Below are 19871 nucleotides of genomic sequence, written 5' to 3'. Positions count from 1 at the left end.
TTGTCACAGGATAATTCTTATAGGTTTTCTCGAACACATAAGTCTAAACGAAATCTGCAAAATCATACTCAATGAATAACGACATTAAATCTTTATATCGATATCCACTTAATGTTTTACTTGTTACATTCAGTATTTAAAACACAAGATATAATTTTATGGCGGCATTTAAGAACAGGAAAAACTGTTTTTCAATTGTATAATCAATACTAGAATAACAAAACTTGCATTGCCTCCATAAGAGAACTATTTTAGTGTCAACTCGGGTAAAGGATTTCAATGTAAAGGAAATACTATTTTGTTATGTAAGAAAAACGCTGACCAAAGTTCGCATATAATAATATTGGTTATTTGAGATATGTGTGTCTTCTTATAAATAATACTACAAATGTATTATAAACATCGATAAAAATTAAAAACTACTGAAACTTTATAGAAATATACGGGACATATTGGTCGTGAACATTTTAAATTTGTCTTTTAATGATAGATTATACAGCTATTGCCATGATAGAGTTTCCACAATGAAGTATTGATATCAGAAGTATAAATCTAAATTTGAATTAATTTACAATAGTTTTAAAGGCAGTATTTCAAATGATATAAATGGTTTAACGTTTTGTAAGGATATTGAACAATAGTTTTGATATTTGTCAGAGTTGGGTCATGTCATGGTCGAACCAAGCAGTCACAATTAATAGTACTATTTTTAGATTCACATAAAATACAAATAGACAAATTCAATGTGCAGAGTTTGTTCTTTGTTGAATATTTTAAATCTGACAAAGATTTAATGGATAAGTTTGGCGATAAATAGACCATTAGTTTATTATTCTATAATGAACGGGTGTATCTATACGAGAAGTAACGATTATTATTCTATAATGAACGGGTGTATCTATACGAGAAGTAACGATTGGCAAGCTATGTGTGTACTGTTATAGGAGGATAACGAAACACCTTGAATACAGGTTTGTGACTTTGATAAATTTTAACTATAAGTAAATAATAATTATATCAGTCTATTAGGAAGGGAAATAGGGACAATGCAACATCTTATAACTTTAGAAGTACACTCGCCAACTTTCGATTTCTTTAATTTGCCTCCAATTCTTTAAAAATGATTAAATGAACGATATGACCATTTTGATTTGTATCATAATCATTAACAGTCTAATTATGGACTGGAAATAACAACAACAAAAAAAAAAAAAAGTAATATTCTAGAAATTTTATAAAGTTATAAATTGATGTCTGTCGAAGACTTGAAAACACCTCTATTTTTAGAATTATAGTAGCGTTTGGAGGAGATGTATTTTTTTAACAGGCAATCAGCATTGTTATTGGAAAAACTTCTGTTCCTGTTTTTTTCTTTATTCATATGAGGATACAGGGATTTGTTATAAAGCATTGTAATAAGCTAACATTGTCCCTTAATCCAACGTTGGTCCTTACATGAATTTATGCTAATAAAGATGAAATATGAATGAATGAATGAACTTGATGAATGAATGAATATTTTATGCAGAAGAAAAAATTATGCGACAGAAAAATAACACAATATTTAATGACAATAATGACAGTAAACATGCAGACAGCAACACAATAATGTCATAATAACATTAACGGTACCAATTTTTCTGCACCAGATGCGCATTTCGACAATACATGTCTCTTCATAACAAGCACAGCACTGTATCTGTTATGCAATGATAATTTGTGATCTTAACTTCAAGTTAATCTTCTAAACAAAGCTCATTTTTCTATGTAAACACAGTTTTTTCACAATCTTTCTAGATAGCTAATCAGTTCTGGTAGTAGTGATCATTTATACGACATTTTATATATTCAAATGTTACATTAGTGTTCTCTTGGTCATTCCATACATAATTCATACCTAAACTAAATAATAAATCACAACATTTGGAACCCATTTGCTCTTGCCTTTGATAACTATTGCCATTGAAAGCATCAATGCGTAGAAGATATAAATATCATATACTATATTGGGTTTATCATACATTATATGCAATCAAAAGGTTATAATTCTATGTTTCCTTAAAATGATCATAGGTAGATTACCAAGTTCATCACATAAAAAGGCCATTGGTACATTTTTAAAACATTATAAAACGACAGAAACTGTTATGAACGAGTCCAATGTCATTTGCTCGATGGAGTCTCTAAATTTCAGACGCATAGTTAAGTATAGAGGCCACCATACTGTTTAACAAAATAAAAAGGGTTGACTATGTTCAATAAATACTCGCTTGAGATTATTGAATACGAAACAAAGTGCCCTTGCTTCTTGCTGAGAAATCCTCTTCTGTGAGCGCAAGAACTTTCTATTTGCATGTAGTAACATGCCTATTCATAGATAAGAATTTACAATTTCCAGCTTCTGGCTGTTAAAGAAAAGGCGGTTAATTACAGGTTTTCGATCCTTCTAAAAACGACTACATTTTTCGTGTCGGTATTAACAGTAATATGCCACTTTTTACAATGAAATGAAAGTTTTTCTAGTAATGATTTGGCAGATTTTCCGAACAGTACGATATCGTCAGCAAACAAAATTAAATGTAATAGATATACATTGATATCAAAAACACTGTTATCATTGTCAATAGGAATATATTGAATAATGTCATTCACGAAGAATGGAAACAACAGAGGTGATAACTAAACTCATCATAGATACCAGGATGTAAATTTTATATTCAGGCCAGACGCGAGTCTACAAAAGACTCATCAGTGACGCTCAATTCAAAAAATGTTTAAAAAGCCAAATAAAGTACGAAGTTGAAGAGCATCGAGGACTAATCATTCCTAAAGGTTTTGCAAAATACAGCTAAGGTAATCTATTCCTGAGGTAGAAAAAAAGCCTGAGTATTTCAATTATTCAAAGTTTTGTTAAGAATTAATTTATAAGAACATGTTAATGATAACCCAAGTCAACACAGAAGTGCTGACCACTGGGCTGGTGATACCATCGGGGAATTAAAACTCCACCTGCAGTGGCATCCACCCAGTGGTTGTAAATAATCTCATCATAGATACCAGTGACGCTCGAAAAAAAAAAATGTAAAAAAAGCCAAATAAAGTACGAAGTTGAAGAGCATTAAGGACCAAAAATTCTTAAAGTTTTGTCACATAGGCAAATTGAGGTAGAAAAGCTTAAGTTTTTCAAAAATTCTAAATTTTGTTAACAGTTAATGTTAATATATGAACATATCAATAATAACTCAAGTCAACTCAGAATTATTATGGTTTACCTTGTTTCACTCCAAAGAAATTGTCAAAAGCCTCTGAAAATTAACCTTCAGTGCGAATTCGTAGACGAAAAGTTTCATAAACTGCTTTTATGGTTGAAACAAATTGCGTGGCTATATAACCCTTTAATAGCTTGCACTATATAAAATTATCCTGATAACATTGTCGAATGCCCTCCAAAAATCGATGAATGCGCAATATAATTTCGATTTATGTTGTAGAATATGTGTTATAATACCATGAAGAACAAATATATCGTCTACAGGTCGAAATCCAAAATGATTATCGATAAGATTTTCCTCATCTTCAGCCCAGCCGAGTAATCGCTCGGTTAATATCAATGTAAACAATTTTGATAAAACACTCAATGAAATGATAGGTCTACAATTATTCGGGTCTGTTATATCACCATTTTTCGGAACCGCTATTGCTATGCCTTCATACCACGTAACAGGAAAAAAGCCATTTTCAAACATAAAGTTGAAGAGAGTTTTAAAATAAGAGCGAATAAAACTGGATTCGATGACAACATTTCGGTGATAATGGAACATTCCCAGCAGACTTTCCAGATTTAAATTTATTTATAGCACGTGTAATTTCATCTTCCAAGATCTCGTTATCTAAAGAGTCTATCGTAAAAGTGTCCAAAAACGAGCTATTTTCAATTTGACCCAATAACTTCTTCACATATATCTGAAAGGTCGGTTCTGACGTATTAAATTTTCTGACGTCAGACACGCGAATCAATGAATGTGTTTGTAGATAAATGTTTTTGTTTTCTGTAAAATTAATTGTTCCTTTTAAAATTGTTGATGATGACTGCTTTACCCATATTTTGACTATTTTATTTTTTTATGTCTGTTTAGTTCACGCATCATTGTAAATATAACGGAATTTGATGAGACTGTCATCAAAGTGAGAGGGTTATCGCTATAAAACCAGGTTTAGTCCACCATTTTCTACATTTGAAAATGCCTGTACGGTGTACCAAGTCAGGAATATGCCATGTCTTGTCCATTCGTTTTTGATGTGTCTTGTTATTTGATTTTGCCATAGGATTATGGACTTTCCGATTAGATTTTCCTCTAAGTTCAGTTTTTTTGTGATTACACTTTTTTCTAGCAATTGTTCAAAATGACACCATTTTGATTTTTTTCGCGGCTTAACTGTTGACCAAAATTTTCGTGGTTTTATTTTAGCTATTTTTAAAAGTTCCTAGTCTTTATGCACGTTTGAAACTGGCTAACTGGCTCGAGATACACGTTTAGCCTTGTTGTAACTATTCCGAGCTAAGAAATATAAATTTGTTTTGCGTCTGTAGAATGACGTTGGTAGAAATTGCGCGATGAATTAAAGTTTTCGACGTTCAAGGGCATAGCATAATTAGTTGTTATGTATTTTCACATTTGTCGAATTGTTCACCAATATGGTTTTCCCAAAAAACTTTAAATGCATTGTCATATAGAACACAGCTTATCTGCCTATCAGCTTAGTTCACATCGTCTGCGCTGGATCAGTTATTTATGAAAAGTGATGCACTGTGTTCTCAAAGAAGTTGATTAAACTGGTGACTCTTACTTGAGTCCCACTTGATAATATCATGCATCCCTAACATGTTCGGTAATGTTCATGTCTGAGGACATGGAAGGCCGAAATATGGTGTCAATGGCTTCCTTCTCGTTCAACCCAGTTAAATCCTTGTCCTGTGTGGTCTAGTTGTTTAAGTACAAGGGTATTAACGGCGTGATTAACATTGAAATGGTTACATTTGCTCCTAGTGCTTCTGCCGGCATTTAATATGTCTATTACTTGCCAACGTGCAATCACAGATGACTTAGGCTTTGCCATTTTACACAATGACTTGGCGATGGTCAAATTTTACCAGGGTTGAGTTCAATATCGTAGCAGCTACGTAGCTGCTATCAATATATATGTAGCAGCTAGTCTATAGCTACACGTTCAATAGTCAAAATCTACGTAGCACTACTTAGCAGCTACGATATTGAACGCGGCCCTCTACGCGGGACAACATGAAGACGATTTAAAGGTATCGAAACTGTGTATTTGAAAAAGTGTATATGACCTTTAATAAAAAGTTGCTTGACGGGTTTCAATCTTTTGGTTGTAATGAATTTGCTTAGTGTATGTTAGAGGCAATTTATAACACAAAACATAAATATTTTTCGAAATAGTTAAAGCAGTATTGCCAGTTATATTTAGGTGGTGTTTAACTTTTGGCGGACTGTATATATACAATGTTGATGTATGCGAGTTAGAAATTATAGTTTTGAAGGTTGAATCTTATATTTATAAACGCAAGTAAGGTTATGATCAGTTTCTCTTCGACATATGGGCTTAGAATGTCCCCTTAGTGCCTTCTGCCACTTTGTTAGATGTAATTGTTGGAAGCTGAATTCCATGTCGCCAAATAAACAGATTTACTTCTCAGTAATTGCAGCTATTCTTGTTTTATTTTATTATTTATTTGTTTATTGAATTAATTGATTATTTATTTTATGTTCGCTCGTCAGATGTTTTATGTGTGTTCTTTACTCTATTATTGAATGAAAAGTTTCTTCTTGATTGACTTTTACTGTGGGTTTGATTGTTTTTAGATGCTTCATATTTCCCCACTCATTTATATTTGTAGTTGTGAGTTGATACAGACATTTCTGTAAAATAGACTTCTGTAAATGCATTTGCCTATGTAAAAAGAGAATGTTTGCAGTATATCAGTATTTTTGTTAAACAAGATATACATTGTTTGATATTAAGTGTAAACGACCAAATTACAACCATTCAGACATATAAAAAAATCAGTGAAAAGAAGTCAAACTCTTTTATTCAATACAAAGAAATAAAGAACCAAAACCTGTAAAAAAAACTATTTAGATTTAATACAAATGTGTAGTTTAAGTTAGGGGACGACCATTTGATATTCTGGGGGGGGGGGGGGGGGGGGGGGGGGGCAGGAGGATTTTGAAAATAGATAACTCAGCCATGATAATCACAAAAATAAATGGTTTGTTCTGTTGTAGTTTGAAAATAAATTACCTGACTAGCAATGTATTGAAAATAAATAACTCAGCAGGTCTAATCGAAAGTATGAGATGGCACCAGATTCTTCGTAAATTCATCTTTTCCCCAAAAAAATCGCGAAACACATCCCATTTATTTTAATAATAAAAGTATAAATATTATTTAAATATACTTGATATGTCTGAAAATTGGTTTTATTTAACTTGAGGTATATTGTCTCAGGAAACTTTAACTCACTTTTATTTTAACATATTTTGTTCATTGACTGCCCTTCTGTATTCTGTTAGTGTTGCATTCCTTTTGTAATCTAGTAATTTTGTTATGAACTTGATCATGAGTTTAAAAAAAACAGCAGCCACAGACTTAACTATGTGAATTCCATTTTTACTTTATCATGCACATTGGTCTTTTGATGTTGTCCCTAGAAACTTAAATCTTACACTGAATTTAAACATTTTTCTTTGAGACCAAAATATTGTCAAAAAATTATTAACACAAAACTTGCATTTTCAGATTATGAAAGGGTCTTCGGAACACTCGGAAAGCATGATTTTGCATCATTTGTTCCATAGCTTCTTGGGCCTTCAGTGGCTCCAAAACCCTTTAAAAAAAATTTGCCTCGCTCCGCTCGGAAATATGTTTGCCAATACTTTTAAAGGAGGCGATACAACCAAACTTTAATACTATGTATGTATCATGCAATACATGTATATGCAGTTGGGAATATAAAAGATTCATTTCTGCAGAGGATGATGATTAATTCTGATTAAAATGGTACATAATGACTTAACTATACATGTATTATTTATAATAAACAAATCATTTAAAAATTGTATGTTTTCAAATATCATAAATATAGCTGTGAAAATGAATAATCAGTCCCTTGCTTTAATGAAAATGTATATGCAGTTGGGAATATAAAAGATTCATTTCTGCAGAGGATGATGATTAATTCTAATTAAAATGGTACATAATGACTTGACTATACATGTATTATTTATAATAAACAAATCATTTAAACATTGTATGTTTTCAAATATCATAAATATAGCTGTGAAAATGAATAATCAGTCCCTTGCTTTAATGAAAATGAAAAATTTTGCTTCAATAGTGCAGAAAATGAATAATCTGTCCTCTTAGTTTACAAAAATAAATAACCGATCAAAAACAAATCCTCCTGCCCTCCCCCCCCTCCCCAGAATATCAAATGGTCGTCCCCTTATGACTGATCCTATACACAGAATTGACATAAAAACATATTTTTATTCATCTTCCATAGGACGAGTTAAATGGTCATGGTTATTTTAAAAAAAGTGTCATCACAGGATACTATTACCGAGTAAATTATAAACGAACAAAGAATTGTCCATTTTTTTCTCAACTTTTTCAATAGCAAAAATATTTTCTAATTTTTTATATTTTTTTACTAAAATCAATATACTATGCAACTTGGTTATGTATATTTGTTCATACTGATGCTAGGAGCTGTCTTAACTTGTCATGAGTTGATGTTTTTTGTACCATGTTGAAGGTTATAACTTAAAGATGAAGAACAACTATAAGAGCGCTGTTCTTTTTATATGACTAAAAACTATAATTATAAAATTTAAACGTCGTTATACAAAAATTTTTTTTAATTACATAAGGTATACTTTTAAAAGACATTCGTGCACTATCGAAGAAGATTTGTGTGAGGTATACTCATTTGTGAGAAAGTAGATACAACTGTTTAACATAATATTCACTAATTAGCAATATTGAACTATAGTTGATTGACTTATCGTATTCATTATTGAGTGTTAATTATTGAGAATGTGTAAGGTAACATCAGTTGTTGCTTTTACACAATGCAAACTTAGAGTTTCAGTCGTTTTAAATAATAAAAGACTAAAAGATAACCTTTTGACAGTAATGTGAACAGAACTCTAGGAAAAACTATGATCAGCTACAGATATACCATTCAACTTTCATTACAGTCTTTTTATTAAGCTGAATGTAATGTATTTGCTGTATTAACCATCATTTGTTTATAAATCATAACATGGTTATTCCTATATAAATGATTCGTGTAAACAGTAATTTACCATACAAATTTAATTTAGTTGGGTTTCTGACAGTTCAAGGTTATTTCAAGGGTATAATGGTGAATGTATAATTGTCATCAGACATTGTCTTTTAACAGTATGTCATTGATTAGACATTATTTGATATTCGATCTTTTCAGGTTTCTTTACCCATAAAAACGATACTTTCATTGATTATATAAACAATGCAATTAAAGCTATAGAGCAATACATTGTATCAGTTCAATTTCATGTTCTGACGTTTCTGAGTGTTCAAAAGGAAATAAAGAAATGTACTAAACTCCAAGGAGGTATCTTTAATCGAATGCATAAAGTGAAAACTAAACAAAGAAAAAGGAGAAAACCACTATACCCGTTAAATGAGGAAAATATGTCCACATATAAAGTAGAAAATCATCTTCCTGACACGTTATGTACATTTTTAATGGAACAAACCAAATTCCTAATTGGTGAAGATACGTCTTGAGCGGAATTATTACTGTAAAGCTGCTGACACATTGTAGGGACGTTTTACAGGACTGTAAAATGAAATCGACGACTCGTCATTAACAGAGTATTTCTATCTGATGAGTTAAGCCTTTTTAAACTGATTTTTATAGTTCGTTATTATGTTGTACTGTTGCACCACTATCCAAGGTTAGGTGGAGGTAAATATGTGCCTGTCCCAAGTCATGAGTCTGTAATTCAGTGGTTGTCGTTTGTTGATGTGGTGCATATGTGTTTTTCGTTAATATTTTGTATATAAACTAGGCAGTTAGTTTTCTCGTTTGAATTGATTTACTCTTTTCGGGGCCTTTTAAAGCTGACTATGCGGTATGAGATTTTCTCATTGTTGAAGGTTGTACAGTGACCTATAGTTGTTAATTTCTGTGTCATTTGGTGACTTGTCTCATAGGCAATCATACCACATCTTCTTAGTTATATCCCTATGAAATTCCTGAATTAATTTGTACTTAGCATATACACTTTCAAAATTTAATATTCATTGTACATGTTCATTAGAAAAAAAGTACAGAGATTCCATACTTATTGTGTAGACAGAAATTTGACATTATATAACCCTTCGCCACCAAGAATGAGTTCAGATCCCTGATTTCGTTTGTGATCAATTGCGTGAAAAATGCACACATTTCATTGGGCGCAGGCGCTTGAGACAAGAAAAAACATGTTCATAAAAATGAAAGATGTGGTATGATTGCCAAGACAGAACTCTCCACAAGAGACCAAATGACACAGAACTCAACTACTATAGTCACAATGTCACCATACGCCAATATGTCTGCAGGAAAGACTTACCTGTTTCTGTTTCAAACACTTATTGAGGGAATGTTCTTAGTTAAACCAGTTTTTTTCCTAATTTGAAAATTCGTTATACACAAATATAATATATAAAGATATTACCAGCATTGATCTGGAAGATAATTCAGATTTATTCAAAATTCAAACTATGTGCATGCTTAGACGATATAGTGGAATACTTATTCGGCTCCTTTTAATTAACTACAGTGTAATATTACACGTTTTTCTATTAAGATTTTATCTTTTGGAAGTTATAATACTAATCTGCAGATTTTTTTTTTTCATTGATGACAATAATTAGTTTTTCTTTTTCCAATATTTTAATCTTAAGGTTCAAGTGTAAGGAGTAAAGTATCAGTGCCTCAAATAATCAAATTTAAAGCCTATGTTAAGATATGATATATCTGCAATAAAGATGTCTTTTTTGCTCACTAAAAAACAGTTTGCTATACAGCTGTAACTAAAATATGTGTATCTACGACTGTTGTAGTAAATGTGTTATGCATATGTAAAAAATATGGATATGTATTGTTACAATGTACATGTATCTACGACTACATATTTTCAATTGAAAAACAAATAGAGAAATGTTTGGCTTAACGTGCCACGTCCACTTTATTTTTGTCCATCTGATGAGTTAAGCCTTTTTCAACTGATTTTTATAGTTCGTTCTTATGTTGTACTGTTATACCACTGTCCCAGGTTAGGAGGGTTGGGATCCCGCTAACATGTTTAACCCCGCCACATTATTTATGTATGTGCCTGTACCAAGTAAGGAGCCTGTAATTCAGTGGCTGTCGTTTATCTATGTGTTACATATTTGTTTTTCGTTCATTTTTTTTTTACATAAATAAGGCCGTTAGTTTTCTCGTTTGAATTGTTTTACATTGTCTTATCGAGGCCTTTTATAGCTCACTATGCGGTACGGACTTTCCTCATTGTTGAAGGCCGTACGATGACCTATAGTTGTTAATGTCTGTGTCATTTTGGTCTTTTGTGGATAGTTGTCTCATTGGCAATCATACCACATCTTCTTTTTTATATTACATGTATATCTATTATTTGCTTACAATAGATGTTCTTGAAAGTAGCAGATAAACCGTATTTTTTTTTTTAAATTTTGATAACTTTCCGTAAAACATAGGTGCTAAAACCATTTCAAGCTTTATATCTTGAGTAATCAGAAAATGCAAATAGACCCCCCTTTTTCACAATTTAAATAACTATAGGATCAGCAGTTTACACCAAATGCGGTAATTTCAAGTCTCCAATGTTAGTAGAAAATACGTAGAAAATACGTAGATTATAGTATTGAAACAATATACTAAACAGCTGCTCGCAAGTAGCATCTTAGGTTAAGACTTTTTTCAAACCGCCATATTCTGTCTGTATGTGCCTGTTCCACGTCATGAGACTTGTTCAGTGGTTGTCGTTGGTTCAGGTTTGACATATTTGTTTTTCGTTAATTGTTTTGCTATTAATAAGATACAGTGGTTGTTGTCGGTTTATGTAGTTCATACGTGTTTCTCGTTTCTTGTTTTTATATAGATTAGACTGTTGGTTTTTACTCGTTTGAATGGTTTTACACTAGTACTTTTTGGGGCCCTTTATAGCTTGCTGTTCGGTGTGAGCCAAGGCTCCGTGTGTAAGGCCGTACCTTGACCTATAATGGTTTTCTTTTATAAATTGTTATTTGGATGGAGAGTTGTTTCATTGGAACTCATACCACATCTTCCTATATATCTTTAGTTTGGTTTTCTCAATTGAATTTCTTCATATTTTTCATGTTGGGCTTTCCATAGCAGATTGGATTGGTTTTTTTTTCTCTAATTGTTGAATGCCGTACGGTAGCGTTTAATTGCTAATATCAACATGTGAACTTTAGTGGATAGCTGTCTCCTTGGCAATCATACCATATTTTCTTATTTTTATATTCACGTTCAACTTGTTAGTTTTGGAAACAAAAAAGGTTAATTATAAGACTCAACTTTTCACCCGGTCTTATTTTAATATATCTTTCCTGTTGATTAAGAAAAGACTATAAACATTTTACAGACATAATTTATGATCAACCAACAGTTGATGACCTGGCTTTAGTTGTAATAAAGTTCTATTTAAAAGCGTACTAGATAGTGTTCAGACAAATAAAACAGTTACAGATTGTTAATATGATAATAAAACTGGACATACATGTTTATAAATATTGATAACAAGATAATTAGTTTCATTATACACTGACCGTTCATGGCTATCCAACCCAGTGAATAACTTAAAACCATAGAATTAAGATATTGTTTAACCTGATGAAAGATTAACTACACGTTTATCTAAAATGATAAATAACTCGCGTTTGATCATTGCCAACAAATAAAAAAAAAAAAAAAAAAAAAAGCAAAGAAGTAATATAGCTAGATGTCAGTATTGAATATATGTTTTGTATAATTTCTCAATTAATCTTCTAAAAAATCGAGAAAAAATAATATATGTTTTGTATAATTTTTCAATTAATCTTCTAAAAAATCGAGAAAAAATAATCTGTTCATAACCTTATTTGTATTATGATTATAATTGAGTCAACTAATTACCAATTTAAAAATTTAAAAGAAAATATATTTGAAGGCGAGTATATGTCATTGGCGATAGTTCGATACAGTACTCCTTCAACTTATCAGGATATCGAAAATATGAAACACGTATCATTAATTCTTCCAGAGATACAATCAATAAACCACTCGTAAAACGATCTATGCTTGAAAGTATAGAACGTACTTAAAAAGCAGGGGGAAAAACCCACATGGATATAGATATAAATTGGTCAAACCTATTACTAAAATGAATGTACATGTATATATAGAAATTTATTGTAAAATTGGGATTCTCTATTAATAGAAAATATATCCGAGGGAATACATCAAAGAGACAACAATCAAATGGCAAAATAGTAAATACATATCTAGAGGGCAAGATTCACAGTAGAGTACAAAAAGTTGTTTGTGCAATATGTCAAGCTTACATCTTCCCAAATAACTAAAAGTTGCGAATAAATAAATGTACAAGAGACAATAAAACTAACCTATTATTTCTCCAAGTAATGAAAAAAAACGTCGGAGTAATGTACGAAAAAGCCTGTACTGACTATGTTTGGCCTTGGGACATGTTATTAGAATTCGACAGAGTTAATTTAGTTTTGTTATATCTCAATCCTCTCCTTTATTAATCTCGATCAGAAGATTTAAACTTGTTTATTAAAAAACATCGAATTCAAAACAGTAGAGGAAATTAGGCACTTTTAAATCAAATTCAAAGTCTTTATTACCTTGAACTTTACAGTTCATCGGTGTAAATACAAATTTTCATAGTAAACAAGTAAACAGAGAGAGAATGTTCATGTAATATTGTCATGTCTCTGGTTTTAAATGCTGTAAAATATATAAATGTATGTAAATATGTTAACTGTTTAATATTCTTTAAACTAGACCAGTAATATTTCTTTATGAATTTTACTCAAAGTTCCATATATTTCGGACACACTAAGATGAAATGGAATTCGTCTTCAATACACTGACGGCAAATTGTAAATCTTCTTATTAATTATTACTTACATGTACGTATAATAGATAAAACCAATACAAAATAACCATTTGATCTTATTCTCGCGAGTACTAATATCGAACTCATATTTGTTCTTTACCTATTGATACGAAAATCTGTCGTCCTACACTCTAATATCGGTTGCTGCACTTCATAAAAGATTGCACACGTCATAAACAGTACAGGAAGCCATGATATTGCACAATGTCCAAAACAGACATACATAGGCATTTTGCAAACTGTTGTATGCATTTTGTTGTATTTGGTTTTTTTGCAATGATTTGTTTATCTGTCTTCTCTTTATTTTGTCCTATTCTACCTTCGATATCTTTAACCTCTTTTTGATAGTCTGGAACACAATTCTACGAGTGTGTGTTGGAAATTTCCCTAAATGATAATAATTTATCATAATTCACTTTGTAGACCTACCAATTTGAAATACATGATAATCTATCCATGTCGATTTTTAGAAATGCATATAACCAGAAGCCCATTACAATGGACTCTGGTATATCGAATCCAAATTTAGTTTTTGATGGGTCCTCAATGGGCCACAATAGTACATTCGATTACAAAAACACTGGTTCAATGGACGGCAAAATCATTTACAAGAAATATTTGTTTCATCTTCTGACATCGGACTCGGACTTCTCTTGAACTGAATTTTAATGTGCGTATTGTTATGCGTTTACCTTTCTACATTGGCTAGAGGTATAGGGGGAGGGTTGAGATCTCATAAACATGTTTAACCCCGCCGCAATTTTGCGCCTGTCCCAAGTCAGGAGCCTCTGGCCTTTGTTAGTCTTGTATGCTTTTTAATTTTAGTTTCATGTGTATAATTCGGAGTTTAGTATGACTTCCATTATCACTGTACTAGTATACATATTTTTTAAGGGGCCAGCTGAAGGACGCCTACAGGTACGGGAGTGTCTCGGTACATTGAAGACCCATTGGTGGCCTTCGGCTGTTGTCTGCTCTATGGTCGGGTTGTTGTCGCTTTGACAAATTCCCCATTTCCTTTCTCAATTTTATTCTAGTGGAAACTTTATGTAAGAAAAAACAAAACATTAACTTATTGATAAATCTCAAGAGCATTGCTTGATCTAATAAACCTTTTTATGGATTTTATTCAGGGAGTTTTCTGCTCTTCAGAATACATCATTCTAAATCGAGTATGAAGCTAAGAAAATGACGGCAATTTAAATTCTTTTGTTCTCCATAGAATCTCATTATGGTTTGTTTTTGTGCAGTAGGTGTAACAGAACAATCTTTTGTAAGTTGCTTCTTTAATTAATACAAAAGCTTATGGAGAACATATAAACGGTGTTTTCTTTCAAATTAAAGAAATGGAGATTTTAATTATGAATCAATGGGTAGTTAAACATAATTCTCTTTACGGTATGCATGTTCTACGAAGACTCGTACTGAATCTCTCAGATGATTAAGCAAATTTAACTACTAACAAATATAAAGTCGGTGTATAAAACAAACTTGAGAACTAGTTCTATAAATGCGTTGGTTTCTATAAATACTCCATAATGATGCGGTTTTTCCTGCCACATTAACCTGATAATTAATTATTGAAATGAATTTATTAATAACGTATCAATACATTCTTCATTAATACGATTAAATCATCGCTGCTTCTTTAAGTGAACGCTTTTTTTCCGTCAAAGAATTAGTCTTAAATACATTTCTTATGTGCTCAGCTGTCGATATTTCATTTGCTATAACGTCATGTAGTTAAAATTATAGCATTAGATTATTGTATTTACACAATGTCTCTATGACCAGTAACTTGGATGCCTAGGGATTAATACATTGATAGTCATTTTATATTTGCAGGTGATAATTAACTGGAGATTTCATAATTACTGTCCTGAAGGACGGAAAGCCTATCGGAGGAACGTTTTGATTTGATCAACATGTTTACATAGTTGTGGAATATGATCGGAAGTTCTTCACGATGCTACATACCAATGGGTCTAGTAGAGCAATTCAATTATGATTATTTTATATTTTCACGTGTGCTTAATTTTTACTACTTGTGTGTCGTTTGAAGTAATTTCTGGTGAAAAATTGAAAAACATAACAATCGGATATTTGACTGTGGATAAAGTTATTCCCTGGCAGCGAGATACCCAGGGAAGGATTATATCTGGAGCTATATCATATGCTGTTGATCTTATCAATAATGATACAACAGTGTTACCAGACTATCATATACATTTAGTGTGGGGAGACACCAAAGGGGACACCATCACCGCCACAAAACTATTACTTGACCAATGGCGACAAGAAGCCGTAGCCTTTTTTGGTTTAGAGGATAGTTGCAGCGTTGAGGCTAGGGTGTCCGCTGCAGTAAATCTCCCGATGATATCATATGTAAGTATAGTTTTCTTAAAACTACCCCCACCCCCCAAAAAAATAATTAGGAAAATAAAAATTTAAAAAACCTGGCATAAATGGGTCAATCAATGTTCATAGACACATGTAATAATTCTTTACACTAATTCCGTTTTCAGACTAACTTGTCTGTCTACAATTTAGTTCCCCTTGAGTTGTCAAAAGACAACAGGTGTGTGTTTGATCTGATCTGTGGTGGTTTTTCATTCATGCATTGGACCTTATAACACTATGCATAATGTTTTGTATAATATTTATTTCGAACTCTTCAATTACCCAATTTGGAAACTTTATATAGCCATTTGTGCAACACCAGGACTCCATGTAATTTTCAACAAAAGACTGCATAATTAATTAAAGTTTCGATAAGTGGCAACCCTTCAATTACAGAAACATTTCCAGTTATTATATTAATCATTTACACCATGACAAACATGAATCATGTCGTTGGTTTTATCGTTTGAATTGTTTTAAATTGGTCATTTCGGAGTCTTTTATAACTGACTAAGTGATATTGGTTTTGCTCATTGTTGAAGTTCGAACGTTGACCTATAGTTATTAACTTATATGTCATTTGGTTTCTGTTGGAGAGTTGTCTCATAAGCAATCATACCACATTTCCTTATTTTTATTTGATCAGTTTTTATAATATTCATCGGACTTTTTTATATTGAAACCAACTTTTATTTATGTGTTGAATGATCACATAAAACAAAACAAAATAGATAATCAGTATTTAAAAAGTAAAAATAAACAATAAAACAAGACAGCTTGATATTTATAATTACTTTCAGAAAAAAAATCAAAATATCCCAAGTTAAAATAAGTGTCAAGTTCATACGTTATTCTTATATACAAATAATTATATAGAAAACAAATATTTGTTTTAACAAGCACGTTTGTAACTGAACATACCGCGAAGTCATTTTTATATCATACGTATTGAAATATAACTGAAAAAAATTGTAAACACTTTTTGCTCTTTACACAAATCTATTCGAAGATATTAGATTAGCTTACACGAATATTCAGTAGGCATCATACTAGTACATCGTTTTTAAACCAAAATGAAATTTTACAATCAATTTGTATAATTTCAGTCAATTAACAAATTGAGAGTTATTCAGAAATTTTCAGTTCTGCAATGTACCATATGTTCACTACAAAAAGTTCTTGACACTCAGTGTACATGCATAGTTAATTTAATGGTGGTATTGTTTATATCGCAAAACAAAACAAAAAACAACAAAAAGCCAACAACAAATACGTTTCATTTTAAAGTTGAAGCGTTTTCTAACCATTTAACATAAGTAAACCAAGTGAATTTTCCAGTAGTTATACTTTCTAAGAATGTTTTCTTGTCAACTGTGTGGGAATTATATCTCAATTGCTTAATATATTTTGCTTTGAGGTCAGAAATTGGTACCTTATCGCTGTTACTGTGTGGACATATGAATCGCCATTAAATCCTCTCTTATTTATGATTTGATTGCCAAAACATGTATGTCTAACTTATTTTAGTAAATGATAACAATTCTATGTAAATATTGGTGTAGAAAAGTAGGGTTGGAGCTGGTTATTCAGTATTTGTTTAAAAACGTTTTGCCTGATTTGATCATAACATATTAACAACTCGGTAATAATTCAAAATTAGTTGGAAAAGTCTGTACTAAACAGAGATATTATCTAAATTTTAAACACAACATATGCCACACCTGATTTGACAGGTACCACGTTACCTGTGTAGTACCTGTAACCAGAAGCACTACTTTTATCACCTGTATCATCATATTTAGGGTCTACGTTCGGCCCAAGGATATGCGATAAACAGAGCGTTTTGTGAGTGATTCTATCTGCTTTCATCTCTCCATCTACTTGTGTGAGATAAATTGTTTGTGATTTATTACTTATGCTAATTGAGGAAAACCGTTTCTTTCTTCAGACAATTAAATGAGATAAGGTTTATTTGTATAAGAAGTCATATTAATGTTTTATTCGATAGCAGGTTTATTGCCAATACATTTAGAGTGCAACTGAAAAGGTTGGTAAATTCTGCCAATATATTTATGAATAACACCTCGACAATTGCATTGATCTTAATTTAAAAGGAGGTTAACTGCATAAAATGTTATCTTAATTTAAAGGGGGGTTAACTGCATAAAAGGTTAACAGTTTCTTTGTTAATTTTAGACAATTGCATTTGATGGCAAATCTTCAGTTGTCTGAGTTAAATGTTAACTGTAAATTACAGCTTGGTATATTTTGAAGACTCTTTCTTAAATAAATGTCTTTGGTTTTTGTTTTATTGCGTTGAACCACAGTTACCCAAAGTTTGATATTTTTCTCGTTCATGAATTGGTGTTCATTTCATGATGGCAGTTTTTCGGTAACGGTTTTTGAGACATTTTTCAGGCTTTCACAAATAGCAATTTATACTTGTAAGAGAAAATAATTTGAAATTAAAAGACTGTACCCAAAAGATTTTATTCGTAAAGCAACTGGGGAAAATGTTTTTTGACCGAATTTGAATTAGGGAAATATTTTTCTAAAAAAATGATATTCCGTGATATAACATGTTAACAAGTCTTCTTTTGTCGTCAACAAAATGTGCCATAACTATAAAACTTTTCTGGAGTATTGTGCAGAAATAGAATTGGCCATTGAACCTGGTCTGAAGTATAATAGTTTTGTCGAGTATTGTGTAGCTTCAGACATTTTCTTATTGATTGCCATTGAGATGTAAAAATGTAATAACTGATTTCCTGAAATTAAATACTGAAACTCCATATATTTTCAAAGTTAGGCACAATGCACAATAACATTCTTGGTGGCGCTTTTGGAAATCGAGTTTCAATTTATCACACTAACTGTCAGTCATCTGTATTAAAATGAAGTTTATTTCTTTTCGATCAATTACTATGCTTAGTGTATAGAATGTTTAATCGAACATTGTCTACAAGACCTTTGATTAGTCTTTTAACCTGACGTTGAATAATATTTGCATTTCATGTTTTTTATGTGTGCAAACTAATAAAACACATGACAGATATAAATTACAGTATGTCAAATAACTCTGACTTTTAAAAACCGATAACTTTTAGTCACTTCGTGCCTATACGTTAGTTACAGTAATGGAAATTAATATCTTGTTGGTTGTTTTAATGTTTTATCATTTGATTGTGTTCAGATACATTGTAAGTTATCAATTGCAAATATCATACAAAATATAAGGTTAACTTATGGTGTGAAACATTGGTTTTAAGAAAAGGAGTGGTTTATACAAGGGGATTCATAGAAAAACAAAGGATAACTAATAGACTAACAATTTCAAAAACACTTGATAGAAAACAAAAGACAGAAAAAACATTACTAACAGAAGTAGAGGCAATAGAGAAACCGGACAACAACATGGAAAAGGGAAGGCGAAGAAAAGACAAACGAATTAACTCATTATCTGATAGAAAACCATATAGAATAGCACGAAACGCGCGTCTGGCGTAAATATAAAATTTTAATCCTGGTAACTATGATGAATTTATTTGCAACCACTGGGTCGATGCCACTGCTGGTGGAGATTTATTTTCCCGAGGGTATCACCAGCCTAGTAGTCGGCACTTCTGTGTTGACTTGAGTTATCATTGATATGTTCATAATTCTAAATTAACTGTTGACAAAACTTGTGAATTTTTGGGAAAAAATTAAGACTTTTCTATCTCAGGAATAGATAACCTCAGCAGTATTTAGGAATTTCTGGTCCTCAATGCTCTTCAACTTTGTACTCAATTTGGCCTCTTAAACATTTTTTTATTCGAGCGTCACTGATGAGTCTTTTGTAGACGAAACGCGCGTCTGATGTAAATACAAAATTGTAATCCTGGTATCTATGATGAGTTTAATAAATAAACTCATCATAGATACCAGGAATAAATTTAGTATATACGCCAGACGCGCGTTTCGTATACAAAAGACTCATCAGTGACGCTTGAATCAAAAAATGTTTTGAAGGCCAAATTACGGACATACATTAAAAAAAAACTGAAATTCCCGCACCAACACAAGCAAATAAAACAGACTAAAATACTGAGCTAACTTAAAAATCGTCATATAATCAACCTAATAAAAATAGCCTAAAATAATTAAATTGTTAATCTTATCTTGGATAACATTTTGAAGTTGGTATTA

General features: G+C 31.5%; 1 protein-coding gene across 1 annotated transcript in view; it reads left to right on the top strand.

The window, feature by feature from the left end:
• The first annotated feature begins 743 nt into the window (after positions 1-743).
• The window catches only part of LOC143046194 (receptor-type guanylate cyclase Gyc76C-like), a 76462-nt gene continuing 57334 nt past the window's right edge, over positions 744-19871 (top strand). The window contains exons 1-2 of the mRNA XM_076219236.1: positions 744-971; positions 15129-15668. Of these exons, the coding sequence (XP_076075351.1) occupies positions 15288-15668 (381 nt within the window). The 5' untranslated portion in view covers positions 744-971; positions 15129-15287. The remainder of the gene's footprint in view (positions 972-15128; positions 15669-19871) is intronic.

Source organism: Mytilus galloprovincialis, chromosome 9 (assembly GCF_965363235.1).
Source record: "Mytilus galloprovincialis chromosome 9, xbMytGall1.hap1.1, whole genome shotgun sequence".
NCBI classification, from domain to species: Eukaryota; Metazoa; Mollusca; class Bivalvia; order Mytilida; family Mytilidae; genus Mytilus; species Mytilus galloprovincialis.
Note: the sequence above shows the minus strand (reverse complement) of the source record. Positions and strands in the feature narration are given on the sequence as shown.